This window comes from Pseudoliparis swirei, chromosome 4, assembly GCF_029220125.1.
Source record: "Pseudoliparis swirei isolate HS2019 ecotype Mariana Trench chromosome 4, NWPU_hadal_v1, whole genome shotgun sequence".
In the NCBI taxonomy this organism is placed as follows: Eukaryota; Metazoa; Chordata; class Actinopteri; order Perciformes; family Liparidae; genus Pseudoliparis; species Pseudoliparis swirei.
In genome coordinates this window covers 14,226,842-14,244,683 of record NC_079391.1, presented here as the reverse complement: position 1 = coordinate 14,244,683, position 17,842 = coordinate 14,226,842, and the positions used below count along the sequence as shown (strand labels likewise).

Here is a 17,842-nt window from a genome sequence, read left to right as displayed (position 1 = left end):
GGATTTAATTACATTATTTCAACAACAACAAAAATTATAGAAAAATATAGATACGCCAGAATTACATTCACAATTTGTTATACAATGTCCCTAATTGTAATATTTAACTTACTATCTACATCATGTTAACTTTCAACGCCAATAAGAAATAAGTATTTATGTATTCTTATTTTCTATGTTCACATGGTTTATTAGATAACATGTTTATAAAAAATGAACAGTCAATCAGAGGCAGATTGGTTAAGTTTAATACTTTAGATCTATCACACCAGAAAGTGTGCACAACACCACAAAACACACAGCAAAAATAGAGTTGAACACAGGTCTCATTAAAAACTATATACCAGTTATCGAATCAAGATAACTTAAAATAGATAAATAAATGTAGCAAACAATACTACTCTTCCTCTCACAAAAATATGATATATTTGATATAATTTCACAAAAATATATCGATTTTTATATTTGTATCACAACTTTCAATTGCTCAGTATAACTTTGTCTCATACCTACATATAAATATTGTAAGTGTTATGGTTGCCTTTCTGGGTAAGGATTCATACAGATTTATATTATGAACACACACATACATATATGTATATATATGTACACTACCGTTCAAAAGTTTGGGATCACCCAGACAATTTCGTGTCTTCCATGTAAAATCACACTTTTATTCATCAAATGAATATAAAATATAGTCAAGACATTGACAAGGTTAGAAATAATGATTAATATTTGAAGTATTAATTTTGTTCTACAAACTTCAAGCTCAAAGGAAGGCCAGTTGTATCGCTTATATCACCAGCATAACTGTTTTCAGCTGTGCTAACATAATTGCACGGGTTTTCTAATCATCCATTAGTCTTCTAAGGTGATTAGCAAACACAATGTACCATCAGAACACTGGAGTGATAGTTGCTGTAAAAGGGCCTCTATACACCTCTGGAGATATTTCATTAGAAACCAGACAAATCACCTAGAATAGTCATTTACCACATTAACAATGTAGAGAGTGTATTTCTGATTAATTTAATGTTATCTTTATTGAAAAAACAGTGCTTTTCTTTGAAAAATAGTCATTTCGAAGTGATCCCAAACTTTTGAACGGTAGTGTATATATAATATTTATATATTAATGTAAGTGTATGAAAATAATTATGTGAGTGTTGGTTTGACTTGTTTATATTGTATGCTGTAAACATGTTTATTTATTTTTTATTAAACAAGACATTTGGTTGCTTCATTGCTGGAAGTTGATATGTGTTTATAAGTATTAGTTGCACAGAATACATGACAATCTCATTAAATACACTTTATAGACATCCTGAAGTGTTGTATGTTATTGCACAGAGAAATTAGATAATCTTGTTTCATGTGGTTGCGAAGGTGTTGCCCGATCCAGCAGGGGCGAGTGGGGTCATGTGCCGGGGCAGATAAGGGCAGGGCAGGGCAGTAGCAGCATCAGCAGTCCCAGTATGAGACACAGGGAACTGTAGCTCAGTGCCAGCCCCAGTGACTTCCCTACAAGAATACAATACAAATGTATTGCAAAGCAATGTGAGTTATCCGTCTTTTTATGTCACAAGAGAAAACACTTAAACAAATTTCAGAGTATTTCAAAATATCTTCTTTAACTGGTCAGTTGGTATATTCCAATATTACAAGTGCATTTCTTTTATGGCCATGAAATAAATAGAATACTCATCCCCATTGAATCGCTTTCTTTTTATCCCCAAAGAAAATTACATCATCATATAAGATGTTCACAACCTCTCCTACAGTAATCATAACATCACTCAGACCCTGGACACAACTAGTTCCAACTCCTCCCCTCTGGTTGGTGCTACAGAGCACTGTAGATCAAAACAACCAGACACCAGAACAGTTTACAGTGTCAGAAACAAATCTGTGTGCGATAATCCAGGACCTATATATTCTAAATTATACTCAGTACTTATCTCAATTGTATTATCATTTACTTAGTATATATATTTATATGTGTACATAGCAGTTCCAATGATCCCTTTGTTTTATTTGTCTATTTCTGTGTATGGACATTGAGATCAAGGGGGAAAAGAGTCAAATTCCATGTATGTAGAGGCATACATGGTCAATAAAGCCGATACTGAGTCTGATATGCTATTGTTTTTTCATATTATACAATTTTGTCTATAAAACAGATCCATGTACTTGTGAAATATATATATTTTTTAACTGCATAATGTTACCCCATAATGCTTCTTTACTAATTAGTGTTAATTAATACGACATTGTATTCATAATCTTTGTACTTGACATACTGTTATAGTACGAGTATGGAATTGGGACACAGCTTCAGTTTGAGCAATCATAGTCATCAGATAAACAAAAAAATAAGCTTATAAAAATTACCCTTCTTTACAATCATAAGTGGACAATAAGAGTTTCAAAGATTTAAGTGGTTTACCCCTGAAGTCCACAGGCCTGTCCTCCCACGGGGTCAGAACCATAGCCAGAGCTGTCCTCTGAACATCTGACAGAGCAGAGAGCTGCTCATCAGTTACTTCAGCCGCCTGCTCATAGGAGAACATGCTGATCTGTCTCTGGTGAAACACCACCTTTGAGGAAATGACAAGACAGACGGACATAAAGAAACAGAGGAGCACATTGACTTAATAAAAACTATGAAATATTGTGTGAATGTGGTTTTTTTGTTGTTTTATCAAATGTTGACTTACAAAGAACTTAGCAGCTGGTATCATTGAAACAGCAGCAGGTGCGATTCCTTCTATTTGCTCATTCACCAAAGCTGACATAGCCATGTCTGGAAGACCAGCTGTAAAAAGTGCAATATGTTTCAAAGAAAGTGAAGTAGCACAAAGGGCGCCTCAGTCAAAAACACTGGGATCAGACAATAGGAGTGACAGAACACAATATTCCAACTCTGTAAAAGCCAAACAGGGTGACGGTGAATACCTGCCAGAACTCCGATTTCAATGAAGACAGCCGTTCCCCATGAACTTATGGGTCCAAAAGCAAGACGGTGGGTCAGAAGCCCAACGAGAGCCAGAAGCTGCTCCTCTGAACAGGACAGCCTCAGCTGACCCAGCCAGAGCACCGCCTTGCTGCAGCCACCAGGGAGAGACACAGCAGAGGAAGTGGAGGAGTGAGGCGAAATCACTCTAACTAGATCTCTTCAGCAGCAGAGGAGTTCTCAGAAAGCAAGCTTGTGAAAGAACCCGTTTTTATCTGCTCACCTGAACTCTACGGCATTTAAATAGTTCATCTCTGTGGTTTTGGCTCCACACACGATGTATCCCATCGCCACCAGTGTGCTGGAGTCAAGCTGGCTCACACTCTGCTTTGTGGAGTTTAACACGGTGGTAAACAGGACAGAAAGCTGGAATGAAAACAAGAGTTATGATCCAGATATGCTCTTTGAATATACTCAGCTCATTAGGGAGCTAAAACTAATTTAATCTAATACGACAGCCCTAAAACAACAGCATGGCAACAAGTCTACTTTCATGAGGACATTGTTTAGTGTTTTTTAAACTTCTTCAAGAAGAATTGAGTCACTTTATTGCCATTTTGTATAGTTTTTGTCATCCATGAAAATTGTAGTATATGAGTTGTTGGGTTATTATTATTCTAAAAATATAATGGTCTCTTATCAAAATAAATTGCCATATTTAATCAAATTTAAAGTATCAATCATTCATTTACTTATGACATATTTCTGTTTATATCAAACATGTTTGAAACTACATATAAGTTGATATCACTGAGCACCTAGATATTCATATTTATGCATTTATTTAGCAAACAAAAAGGTTTCCAGCCATACTGAATACAAATGAATCGACATCTGCACATTAAAAAGAATCAACACGTGGTCATGGAAAATGCACATTTTACACTCTGCATTCTCAGAGAATTCAAATTGTGAAGGCACAATATATGTTATGTGTGAAAACAAGAAAGGAAAAAAAAGATTCTGGTCCTAACTATTGTGCATATTTGGTCTAATTGAGTTAATGCAGACCGTTTAGTAAATCTATGAGATATATTAAGTGCTGTGGTCCAAGCAGCTACCTGTCTGTTGCTCCAGGCTCTGACAGCACCAAGAGCAGCGATGCTGCTTCGCTCAGCCAGTCGCAGGCTGCTCAGCTCCTCTGGTGACAGCGCTATCGCTATCCCACCCAGCTGCGAGATCACAGACTGGGAGAAGGACGAGACAGGGCCGTATATCTTCTCACGTCCAGTAAAGACAGAGCAGACACACAGTATTAACACCTGGATTTGAGAGGGGACATGCCGCTCTACAGCCTTGAATCAAACACACCTGGTGGTTAATGGACTGAGGTGGTCTGCAGAAGGATCTCACCTGTTTGACTTTCTTGAGCACTTGGCTGCGTTGATAGGACGCAAGGAACGGGTCGTGACCCAACAGCTCCAGACAGTTGGAGAAGGCCGATGGAGACATGCTGAGCAGACTGCTGGAGGTCCAGACAGAGGGAGCTGTTGTATGCAGAATCTCACAAGTAGGGACCATAACAGCCGCTGGTGAAGGACACAAACACCAATGTCTTATCAGGAGATGCTGTTGGCACATAACATATGACTAATTTCGTATATATATATAATATATATACACTTAATTGGAATACAAATGTAATCTGAAACAATAATGTTGAGATGATTGTGATACATTAAAGGAATAGTTTGACATTGGACATAATTGCATAGCAAGACTCCAGGAAGTAACTGTGCACGACCAAGTAATAGTTCTTCATATAACCCCCGTGAAACCACATTGTGTTGTTTCTAAACCAACATATAATGATTTGTTGATTGATGCACTTTAAAAAGGAGCTGAAGGCGTATTTTCTTCCCTTTTAGACAGATTCCCCTGTTTCCAGTCTTTGTGATAGTCTAAGCTAACCAGCTGCCAATTGTAGACTTGTACTAAATGAACAAATAATAAAGTGATATTAGTATTCCCATGTAACTGTCAATCTGTTACTTAATTACCCATCTATTTAGTTAATAGCTCTACGATAACCGCCTTGGTTGGAGAAACGGATATGGCATGAGCCCCCAAATGTTGAACTATTCCTTCAGAGAGTACCATGTGTCTTTTTTATACATTTTAGGAACCATAGTGATGCTCACGTGACAAAGGATATATTTTCAGGAAGCCCAGGAAGAACTGGAGAACAAACTGCTGCTTTTCAAAAAACTTCTGGCGCTCATTCTCGTCTGAACAGTGGATGCCTACATCCCCCCGTTCCCATCGATGCTGGCTCATGAACAGCTTCTCGATACGCCCCACGGTCATCAACGCCTGTGGGAAGACAAACAACGCACATGAACACGTAGAGAAACACACACTGATGCTTTCCGGAAAACAGGAACTTCACCACCTGATCCTGACACCTATTGGAGATTTGACACCTGAGAGATTTATTTACAGCCTTTGTTCGCCAACCTGATCAAGTAACAATCCCAACACCTCGCTGTGGATTTCAGTACAGCCAATTATTCCGGTACAGTTTAAAATGTTCCTAAATCGTTGGCGCAAACTGTCAGTCAATCTCAGGAGCAATTAAGATGTAAATCCAAATGACCAAAAGTATCGCAAAACACTCACAAGAGGTATCTCCTGCAGTTTGTCGACAGGCAGGAAGAAGAGGAAGCGGCCCACCTGACTGAGTGTTGTCCGATTCCAGTTGCTGACTGGGCTGTGAGGAAACAGAAGAATAAGTCATCAGCTTGATACTGAAAGCTTGTGATGTATGATCCCCCATGTTTCTCCTCTTAACTTTACACATACATATCTCTCTGTATAAGTTGAGGAATCCCACAAACACACTTTTAAAAACACCACTAAGAGGCACAAGTTTGCTTAGAAAATGTCAAATTCTAATCAAAGTCAAATTCACACCAGAAATGCCCACTTTTAAAGCATTTTATAACTCATAGAAATGCAAAATCGAGAGCTGCAAAATAATTATTGAGATGCAAGACAATCATAATATTTTATTTTATTCGTTACGTCCGGGGGCGGAGCCGATCCCAGCTGACATTGGCAAGTCACCAGTTTATCACAGTGCACATTTAGAGACACACGACATTCATGCTCACATTCACAGCCCATGTCTGTTTATTATTTTCTTTTTTTATGTATACTAGTGAAAACAAAAATCCGGTTTGAGATTTCATTTTCGTAATTAAATGTTTATGGCTTTCTACACATCAGAGGGTATGTGACGTGGTGGCTGTACTACCTTGTTATTTGTTAATTTGTTGTTAAAAAGAAAATAAGTTTCTTGTCCCAAACAGATAAAAGGTTCAGTTTGAGGTGATGATGTTACCCAAAGGCTGCAGGTTCCGGCAGGATACGTGCCACAATGTCCATCTTGCTGCGGCTGTAGCAGAGGCCCTGGAGGAAGTCCACATTGTCGATGAAGAAGCTACGGTCGAGCTGAAGGAAAACTTCATCCGCCACAAACGGTGCCATGATGCCCAGTGAGCGAAACTCCTCCTCAGTAAACACCCCTGTGTACATTCCCTGCAGAGAAAGAGTCCACACAACTGATCACACAGCAAATACAACACGCTCTCCACTGCTGATCTCCTGCACGTCTTCTTGTATGCAAACTCAAAATCTATCTTCTTGTTGTTTCTTTGCCTTTTAACTGTTTTTAAAGAGGAAACGGATCAGTAGAGCAACACAATGTCGCTATACTGACCATCCTCTGCACCATCTTGTCAACCAGCAGCTCCTGTTTGGTTCGAGACAGCAAGAGAAACTGATGAGGGTCCGAAACAATAGTCTTCCTCAGAGTGTCCATCATATCTGTGGGGAACTTCTTAATGGTGCTCACCCTGCAGGCAAACACACAGGAACACAATTATGAAATAAGATTGTCATTATATAGTGAATAAATACATTTAATCCAGATTGTATGTCTTTCAATATTACTATAATATACAATATGTATATGCTATACTATTGTTTTGTTTTAATAGATAAAATATGATAAGTACACAAGGGTTTACCATGTTTTCTGCCAACATGTAGCAATTTTCTTTTGAAAATGTTTAAGGCTTAATTCTTATCTACTCATAATGAGATAGCTATTTTCCTGCAATCATTTTCCAAGTATCTGAAAAACACCATAACACATTAATAGTGGAGTGATTATTGCCATCTGCTGACTTACGGAATGGACAGGGCAATCTCAGCTCCGAGATCTTTGAGCAGCTCAAAGAAGAACTCAAACTGATACAGCTCGTTGATCACACACCTTTTCTGTCCAGAACAACACAAATACATGACAAAGGAAATATATCACATGCATTACAGACCAAAACAAATAGATATCTAACAAAGAGTCGAATGGCATCAATCAGACAGGCATGTGTACCAGTGAGGTGTGCAGAGGACCAGGCTGCTGTCGGAGGAAGGCCAGGACTCTTCTCACTGAAGAGGGCGAAGAATCGGCCCGGAAGTGTTGCTGTAGAACTGTACAGCTCACGCCCTGACCCACTGTTCCCAGACTCCTGGTGACAGACAGAGGTTAAAGAGACTGAAAGAATACAGAAGGCATCTGCCGCCAACAGTATGGAATACATTTCGGAGAGAGACGTAAGCATAGAGAAAAGAGTGTATGTATATTTATCACAGAAATGTATTGTACTTACAGAAAATGTTGTTCAATGAGGTCTGGATCAGTATCAAGCAGTGCTTTGAAAATTGCTTTAGCCTGGGGAAGAATATGGAAACAATTGTTTTAAGTGTTATGTTGTAACGCGGCCATTCATTTCAGTTGTGAGCTGCTTCCTTTCTCAATTTTCATGATCCGAGTCAAGGGTAATTTGATATAAATAGTGATTGATAGTCTTGTTTGTCTTCACAGGAAAGTCCATACACAGTGTCATGGATGATGACATCTTTGCTTTTTCCTCTCCACTTAATAATTTAGCAGTTAATCAAGATACTGTCATACACACCCCCTCATGATAGACAGACGAAGCATATTTAATCAGAGGAAGCAGGAAGAGGTCATAACACAAAGTAAAAGTCACAAACTCAGGTTCAAGCAATTTGAAGTGAATTGACAACTCGATGGCCATTGAGCGAGTCATTGTAATTGTGTCTGTTAATTCACTGTTATTTTCTATTAATTGGTTGTTGTTTTTTTGGCAAATTCTGACCAATCATGTTATATTACTGTTATTATTATTTGTCAAACAACTGCATTGGTTGCCCCCATCTGAACAAGTAAAGATAAATAAATTTGATACAGCTATTTTTTACAGAATAGTGTTAAATATATTGACACTTTCTAGCTTGTGGGGATTCTCTGATATTTAACCAAACAAAACCACTTGACAAATCAATTTTGGCTCAACTGTTTACCACTCTGCATTTGCATCCTGCGATGACGCCTCATGAGCTGGCGACACATTTATTCAAAGTATGCCGTGTGTTCATGCCTGATACCTGCTGTGTGTTCCAGGGTTTTGTGGATGCAGTGTTGATGTTGTCCACAAGCTGACGAGTCCTGGGCAGGACGCTGAGCAGGGGCGTCCAAAAGAGCAACGGCTCCACATCGTCCAGCCAGTTGACCACTTCTGGGAAGCCCTGGTTAGGAAAGAGGTAAAATAACACAAGGAAGTGTGTTGCAGTCGCCTTCTTCAGATAAAACACACAACTCAAAAAGTATTTAACGGAATGCTTATGATCAAGTATGACATCTACCGAGATAAAGTGGAAAGCTTTATTCTTATAATTGTGTAATATACACTACCTAGTAACTTCTTAATAAGACTATAATGACATTTACAACATTTTCATTTTACTGCATGTGTATTATGACAATTAAATGATTTTGTTCTTTGACTTTAACAAAGCCAACCTGACACCTTAGATTGAATGTAAAAATGGAGATTTCGGTGTGAACGTGTGTCCCTGCCCGTCGAGGGTGTGTGTTGTACCCATAGTTTGGTGGATATAGCATTGACTTGTGGCTGGCTGAGGCCTGCTATTGGTTGGGCCATGGCGGGCAGGGAAGACAGCAGCCTGTCTGAGGTGAGTGCCAGCAAGGTCTCCGTCTTCATTCCCACAATGAGGGAGCCGAGCGTCTGCAGCTGGCCTGAAGCGGTCAGCTGGGCAGAGGGGAGGAAGGTGTGAGGCTCAGAGAGGATCTCTTTACTAAATTCACAATGTGTGGTGCGTTCACAAAATAGCTCACGGTGGTAATTGAAGACATCTTGTCTACAATTATGGAAGCCTGAAAAACAAACAGAACGACAGAAAATGAACAAAAAAGGAATTACCTGTAATAAATAAATACTTCAATAGAAAAACTTGCCCACACAACATTGTTGTTATGATGGGCCTGCCAAACTATCTGTAGGTTTTTAGAGGTTCATCCTCTCAAGACGCCTTATGACATGAGTGAGACAACAGCTGTGAGGCGGAGGTAAAAGTAAAAAGAGGGTACAGCTCAGGTCTTTGCCTCATTAGCCGTCTCACCCCAGGGGTCAGTGTGCTGAAGATCGGCTGCCTGTCAGCTGTTCCTCAAGCATACAAGCCCCACCAGCTGCCAGGAAACCCACCCATGAACAATAAATAGGGGCATATGCAATGAAAGGGACCGACTAAATCCCTGACTTGTTTTTTACACGGGCAGAAACTGTGAATGTTAGATGACAAGCGGATTCAAGCTCCATATCTGCCTCTCGGGGCTACAGATGAAAAATAGCATCTTGGCTGACTGCCGCATTTACAGGAATATTTCTACTAATGTGCACTGTACTGTATCAAATAAACCAGAGTTTAAAAAAAAGAAAAAAAAGATGATGCCTGCTACATCTTCCACTGTGCATTACAGGTTGAGTACGCTCCTCTACCTGCGCAGGGCTGAATGAAACGGAGGCGAGGGCAGGGAGGGCGGCGAGCAGCTGAGACGGTGTGACACCCTGCAGGAAAGTCACACCCAGCGAGGGCAGGAGGTGACTGAGCTCTGCCAGTCGATCAGGACTGAGCGAGGACGGGGTCTTTAGTTCTGTGCTGTTCAGCAACACACTGGAAATCTGACGTGGGGTTCAGAAAAGCACAGCATGTTTATTATACGTTATGCAATTGTGAAATGAAAGCACACATATTACGAAAACAATCGAGGAACCACAAAGGAACTTCTCTGTTCCTACCAGATGGCTGGGCAGACTGAGTCCCGCTCGAGTGCAGTTCATAACAATGTCCTGGATGACACTGAAGACCTCAGTGCTTTTGTACCTGAGGAGGTCCTCTGGGTCTGCCAGGCATGAGAGATTTCCCAGCCTAGAATTACAGACACTGTTTTAGTAATACACACCTGGGAGCAGCTGAGAGGTTACTTGGTTACATGTTGAAAAGTTTATCATTCATTATTGCCCATTTCACATTTGACCGTAATATGTCTTTAAGTTATATTATTGTCGTATTAGTACTTTAGTTTATATAGTAATATATTATCTTTTCTGTCGATGTGTCTGTCTCTATATTAAATATCACTTTATTTAATTTCTAAAAAACAGTGTACATGCACAGAAAGGTTGGAGGTGCATCCAGTCAGTCAATGCCAACCTGGTAAAATCCTGAGCTGTCAAGTTCCTGTCGGTGGCAATGAGACTGTGAGCTATGAACTCCAGCTTTAGAGAAGTGAGGGTGTTTCTCTGCAACACATCCAGCCCGTTCAACAGCTGTGGAGATGCATGATGACCGAAACGCATTAAAACTTTTTTGCATTTGTGAGAAATAAATATTAGACAAGATTCAGCTGATCACACTCAGCAGAATTATGAACTCACTCAAAGTAGAAGACATTTTTATATTTGTGTTTGTATCAGTTTGTGCTAAGTTGAGCTATTTATGATAGCAAGTAAATGCATTTCCCAAAATGTAAAACCTATTCCTCTAAACCTTGCGTGGTTGAGCATTCAAAAGGTCAAAGGTCAGCCCCTCTCTCTTTATCTTCAGGTCATTCTTAATTAATGTCTTCCTATCTTTACACATTACTGGAGACAGAAAGAAGAGTCTGTGCTTTCCTTTCATCGTTCGTGACTAGTAGCTATATGCTATATCTCTGAGGCTCCTCCCACTGAGTCCTGGCTTCTTGGGTTTCCCAGCCAGGTGTCAGAGCTCAGAGGGCTGTTACCTGAGCAGATGAGAGGTGTTGGAAGTTGTTGAAGGGCAGGTAGGCGATCAGGTTTCCTGTGTCCCTGATGAGTGACTGATTACCTCTGATGATGAGGGAGGGGGGCAAAACTTTGCTGTACCAAATGCCAAATGCCCGCCGCTGAGCCAAAGCCAAGCGCTCCAAGTGTCTGTTAATGGTCTCCCTCCTAGAAAAGGCATTTCAAGAAAGAAAATGACAATAATAGGTGAATGAATGAATGGACTGTAGCCTACATGTACAGGGCTGTTCTAGTCTCCCCACCACTTATCATCAATCACTCATTTGTACCCTGATAAGAGGGGCTACCAGGCAAGGTGTTGCACACAACATCGCTTACAACATGCATACGCCGCAGGAACAGCCTGCGTTGGCAAATGGGGGTTAAGTGTCTTGCCCAAGGACACATCAACATGGACTAGCAGAGTCGGACATCAAACCTTTGATCGAAGGACAACCCTGCTCTACCACTGAGCCACAGTTGCCCCCTGTGTCACCCATCTTTGTTTAGTCTGTACACAAATTATAAGGGTGACAATTTGTGGTTTTCGGGTTTGTGTGCTGGAATTTCTGCTGGGAATTTAAATATTTGGTTTAGTTACCGATACACAGTGCGAGGCCAACTGCTTTTCCACATTTGCAGTATTTATGCTAAGCTAAGCTAATTACATTCTGGCATCAGCGACATATTTACCCTACAGATGTCATATTGGTATCATCCAACAAGTGACTCATTCATTCCTACTTCTAACTCTTTATGAGACATGTTTCGTATTTGTGTTTGTTTAATGCTTGCAGACAGAACTTCCCTTCAGTAAATATAAATTTCGACTTGAATTAACAGTAAATATGTACAGTTCTGGTATTGCTCTACACTTAATGTCTCTTTCTCGTAGATACATCTACACACATTATAACAAATTAAATCTAGTCAGTGAACTAGTTCCCTTTACTTTTTATGGACAATACATGTTCCTGGCACCTCGGGGTGCAATGACACATCACTTCTCGCAGACGACACTAGTGCTGTGTGCAGATGGAAACATAATGTGAGTAGGATTGTAAGATGACATAATCGTGTACCATGGAAATAAATCATGGTGTTGACTAAATACTTTAAATTGCAGATGTAACGCAGAGACAAACTCAGTCACTGCTTTGTTTGACATAAATAATACTTAATAAACTTCTTTTGCTGAGAGTATAAACCTACTGACAAGGTACACAGAGAATAAAGGCAAGTTTGAGTTGTTCTAGAAAAACAACACAAATACAACAGTGAAACAATACTAGACAGAATAAGTGACAAAATAATCCTGAATAAATGTGCGTTACACTAACAGCTATTGGGCTCATTACATCATTAGAGATGATTAGGTGGCACCGTGACTCACACATTGATGTTGTTCTGCAGTGAGGGCAGAGCGTAGATGTCAGCCGGGCTCGCTGCAGCCAGCAGCGGAGCCAGCTCAGGGAAGAGACTCACGGCTTTTACCAGGTGGGTCTGGAACAGCACTGACACCATGGTGGACAGGTACTCATCGGGCAACTGGCAAACAGAAAATACCAAACTGTGAAATGTGTAATATACTAAGACTAATCGAATGCCGCAGCAAACTCCGAACTAAAGTTATTTAGTGTAGGGTTCACACGGTGGTGTAACGGAGTGATTATCCACCTTCAGCATGTCTTTGTGCCCGCTATAGTACTGAAGGATCAGTCTGACGGTGGAGATGTGAGCTGCACTGAGCACTGAGCTCAGGCTGCTCAGCGGTATTCTGAAGTACTCCTGGACACACAAAGGAATTAGTCCAAAAAGACATGAAAAAAACCACATAAAGAATACAAAGGGCATCATTGGAAAGAAAGTCAGCGAAGCTACAGCCATGCAAGCAGCTGCAGCGAGTCGCGGTTTTGTTTTTAAGTCTCTTATCTGTGTGTTTACATGTGTTTTATTGATGCTGCCATCTTGACCAGGACGCCCTTGTAAAGGAGGATAAACAGGATGAGTGAAAACTTTGAGGAATAGTCAAGGAATTGCCAAATTCATAAGGATTCATCCTTTGGGAACGATAAATGGAAATCCATCCAATAAGTGTAAATGTGGACCGACAGACTGACTTTGCCATCCCAAGAACCCTGCAGCTCGCAAACCTTCATTTTAATTACAGTATGTACGGTGGTGTGGTAGAAATCACCTTAATGATGAACACGTCATCACTGGTCACATCTCTTGTTGTCTGCATCAGGCTGGTTAAGACTCTCTACAGAAGGGACACACAAACACACACAGAGGGATTTATGTCACAAAATCATCTGGAAATCTGTTTGAACACATTGTTGTAATGGTCAAATCAAGTGTGAGCCAGAAGAGATTACAGCCAGAGGAAGCCATATTGATGACAGGAGTGTAACTGTATAGCAGCTGCTGGAGGTCAGCTGCTACGACGCTACGGGTAACTGATATAGACGAATGATTCGATAAACTATGAAGTCAATGTTTTACACAGAAACTGATTGAGCCAACATGAATAAAAGATGATAATCTCTATTTACACTATGCTCAAATATGCATCATTAGTCACTCAAAGTATAAGTAACAACACATAACAGTACATTTATCAACTGCTGTACTCAAGTAGAATTTTGCTGGAATATTTCCATTTCACAAATCATTTTTCCTAATTATAAATACTTGTAATGTTCATTGTAAAAAGCACATTTTGCTATCAGCACATTTCCGATTCAGGTAAATTAATTATTAAATGCAATCATCTGATAACTTCCACTGCCACAAGATACCTTTCCTTTCAAACATCCAGCCCCTTAAAAATAACTACCTACCCCAAAGCACTGCAGCAACACCCTCTTATTGTCAAAGTTGTTTTCCGTCTGGAAGTAGCGAACTACCGACGCCAACACACTCAGCCGTATGTTCTCGGTGACATGCAGGGAGGTATTCTGGGCCTCCTCCAGGGCCAACAGGATCACCACAGTAGTGCTGACTGCCTGCTCCAGCACTGCGGCCACAGGTGGAGTCAGCAGATCCTCCACCCTGGAACTCAGACTCTCCACCCAGCAGCGCACCATCATCTGCAGGGCCACATTCTGACTGGCCCCGGGCTGGCAGGCTGAGGTGAAGTCAGCTGAGCAGGTCCAGTTGAACCGCCTCACCAGATTTCTGGCCAGGCAAAAGTTGGGCCCTGCAGTGGTGGTGGTGGTGGTGGTGCTGGTGGTGGTAGCGGTGTAGTTGGTGTAGGTTGTACACATGCTGCCAACCCACATGCTAGAGGGCTCCCGGGATAGCAAGGAGAGAAGACCAGCGTTAGGGCAGATGGAGGAGACAAAATTGTTCTGGTCGTGCTCCCAGCAGAGAGTCAGGAGTGCCACATCTGGAAGAGATATGCTCCAGCTGGAGTACTGGCACTGCTCTGCTGGGTGGAATCCAATGGGGCCTGGTCCCTGATCTCCTCCTGGAAATACCCCTGGAGTTGAGTAGTTGGCACAGTGCTTTATTAACCAGGTGTTGTCCTGATTAGCCAACAGGTTCTGGAGGACTGTGTCATTGGCGCAGACTTTGGAGGTGAAGTTATCCGGGTCGATCTCAGCGCAGAGAGCCAGCTCCGTCATGTCCACGATGATGGGACGGGTCCACTCAGAGTACTTGCACACCTAAAGTACAGATGCTTGTCAATACAATATCAGAATACAACTGATGTACCACTGAGTTGCTTAAAATCAATTTGATGTTTACAGCCCAATATCACAAATGTGCCTCACGGGGCTCTACAACCTCTCCAGCATATGGCACTGTGTTCCCCTTTCAACCTTTGAATAAGGGAACACTCTCCAAACAAACCCCTTTTAAAAAGGGAAATAACATTTACACTGTTTTTTGTAACTATTTACTGTCCATCATGAATTAATTAATTGAGTATGTAGTGTGTTTGTATACACGAGTGCACGCGTTGTCCTTGTCGGTCATGTGACCACACACTGCTGATGAGGTCATGTGAAACACCGTTTGCCTCTTTTCTCCCACTCCTGTCTCTGGAGTCACATGGTCTGTAAGGGGTGCAAATGATGGTCCTTTGACATAAAAAAAATAATAAAATTCATACAATTTCAGCTTTTGCACATGCAGTAAAGTTGTTGCTTTTGCATATTAAGAGCCTATTCTAGTTTTTTAGTCAGTCTGCGGGCACTTTTTCGATGAAATGGGACTTAAAATAGCATGTCATTTGTTTCTGTACATGCAAATAAAAGTGTTGGATACACAAGACCCGTGTTCATCCAGGTAAAACACCCACCTGCGGTAACACCAATATTTCCTTGATGTCCTTTATGTCTGTGCAGACCGATTCCACCCATTGGTTCCGAGGGTCTTGCAACAGCTTTTCAAACAGAGATGCCTCGCAGCAGACATTCTGCTGAAAAGCGAGCTGATCGTGCTGCCAGCAGAGGCCGACCACTGAATCGTCCACCCGACGCTCTCCCCACGTCTGGTAGTCGCACCAGTCGGCCATGCTGAAGGCCTCGGTCGGCTCAGGGAGTGCAAAGGCGAGAGAGGAGTTGCAGTGATTCTCGAGCCAGGCGTTTTCTTTATTGCGCAGCAGACCGCTAAGAAACGTCGCGTTGGAGCAAACCGCTTTGGTGAAACCATTCAGATCGAGGCGGATGCACTGGGACAAAACGTCAATGGTAATCTGGGTCACGTCCTGCCACTCTGAGTAACGACAAGAATCCAATATTAATAAATCCACGTTGGGGAACGGTGGTGGAGGAGGCCTGTTGGTGCAGTTAGGCATGAATTGCCCGTTTGCAGGATTGGAGAATAGGAGCATGAAGAACCGGCTCTGCTCACACATGAGTGCGGTCAGTCTGGGACCGTCCAGGCTCAGGCAGAACTCTAGTAAAGAGGGCTCCACCAGGAAAGAGTGCTGGGTGATCCACTCCTCATAGACGCAGAACTGACTCACCATGTAGCCGGGGTCCGTGGAGGAGTTGGCACAGTATCCGTAGAGCCAGCTGTTCATCTGATCCCAGAGCAGCTTTCTCATCAGCCAAGCATTGTGACACACCTGCTTCACAAACTCCTCACGTTGGTTATCGCTGCACAGTGACACCAGGACAGCGTCCACCACCTTGTTCTCCGCCCAGCTGTTGTAGTTACAGGCGAGCAGTTTGAGGTTGGATGCTTCTCGGACGACTCGATAAGGTGCAGAACCAAGCGGGGGAGGGGTCCCAGAGGGGGCGGGGCCGTCAGGGGAAAGCTGCGAGTCCCCGACGCTGCACTCAGACCAACCGCCGAGGAGCGGAGACGCCAGTGTTTGAATCACATGGCACATGTTGCTCCACACCTGCTCCACCTGGGCAGGGCTGAGGGAGCTTAAAGCCTGGCAGAAGGGCAGCACAGATGTAGAGGACCCCGCTCTCGACCCCGCGAGGATGTCGGCACACAGCGTGTCATTGAGCCTGGCCAGGTTTTGCCGATCACATTTGAACAGGATGTCGTGGGTGTTGTCAGCGTCATCTTTGGCCCCCGAGTGGCTGCGCCGGAAGGGGGCACTGGGAGGATTCGGGCACTCGGGCCCTGGATATGTGCAAAGAGTCTCTGCTGGAGCCAGGAAGATTTCCAGGAGGATGTCGGTGATGGAGTTGGTGAAAGACCAGCTCACATTGTGGTTCATCCCCCTACACAAAGCAGATTGTGACTGAACGGGACAGATTCTTTCAAGAACACGATAACATGAAGTAAAATGCCTGCAGATGTAGTGAGACCTGCTCACCGAACAGAGGCTGTGCTCTTAAAAACACAAGATGTCAAAAGCTTTACAGGGCAGCTTTAATATGGACAAAATCATTCCCAAGTGACTTACCACAAAACGAGCTGCTTGAGGTCTCCTGCCGAATGAGTGGAAAAACAATGTTATTAACATCAACAAGTTATAATATGTATTATACAGAGCGGTAGTTATACTGATGAACAGTGATGCCGTACCTTGCTCACATGTCTCTTTTCCATCTAAAGATGGCACTTTAGTTCCTAACTGTAAAGCTATCTGGATGTAGTCCATTGGGATTCGGAACACTGTTGCCAGGAACTTTGAGACGTACATCAGCGCCGCATCCACAACGCCGCTCAGGGTGCTCATCAAGCTCCCAGAAAGAGGGAGACTTGAAAGTATATTCATGAATGTTTGCTGAAAGCCATTCCGTGCTGCCGACGTTGAAGCTCCCATCCTGATGTAGGCACTCAGGAAGCTGCTGGACTCTCCATCGCTGCACGTCTGGGACCTCAGAGACGACACCAGCGCCAGCAGAGGCTTCCCCAACTCCAGAGACACGGCCTTGGCCAGTTCGGCCTCCAGCCCACAGTCCCGCCTCCCGGACAGGATGCACACTAATGTTTGTGGAAGGTCATCAATGAATCGCTCTCTCGTCGGCGGTTGAAAGACGGCATATAAGTTACTCAAAACACCGTAATATGCGTTTAGGTCAAACCCGTCTCCTGGGGAGAAGATGCGCTCGTTTCCATTTTCACCTGACAACGAGTGAATTTGATTAATAACTTTCTGGATGTCTTCCTCTAACTTGATGGCATCGTCAGTGGTCTGGTCGGACCTTCTTTG

General features: G+C 42.4%; 1 protein-coding gene and 1 long non-coding RNA gene across 2 annotated transcripts; both read right to left on the bottom strand.

The window, feature by feature from the left end:
* Positions 1-231: 231 nt before the first annotated feature.
* Positions 232-10,248, bottom strand: strc1 (stereocilin 1). Its single transcript, XM_056412734.1, has 19 exons — positions 10,207-10,248; positions 9,907-10,089; positions 9,246-9,284; positions 8,989-9,159; positions 8,495-8,635; positions 7,693-7,754; positions 7,416-7,551; positions 7,212-7,300; positions 6,738-6,873; positions 6,360-6,556; positions 5,636-5,726; positions 5,158-5,329; positions 4,370-4,545; positions 4,078-4,233; positions 3,240-3,382; positions 2,959-3,107; positions 2,721-2,818; positions 2,450-2,600; positions 232-1,524 (listed from the first exon to the last, which is right to left on the bottom strand). The coding sequence occupies exons 1-19, from the start codon at positions 10,246-10,248 to the stop codon at positions 1,421-1,423; spliced, it is 2,436 nt and encodes an 811-aa protein (XP_056268709.1). The 3' UTR covers positions 232-1,420.
* On the bottom strand, positions 10,249-12,658 carry LOC130192165 (uncharacterized). Its single transcript, XR_008831340.1, has 4 exons — positions 12,605-12,658; positions 11,193-11,379; positions 10,622-10,737; positions 10,249-10,336 (listed from the first exon to the last, which is right to left on the bottom strand). It is a non-coding gene; the product is annotated as an uncharacterized LOC130192165 (long non-coding RNA).
* Positions 12,659-17,842: the final 5,184 nt, after the last annotated feature.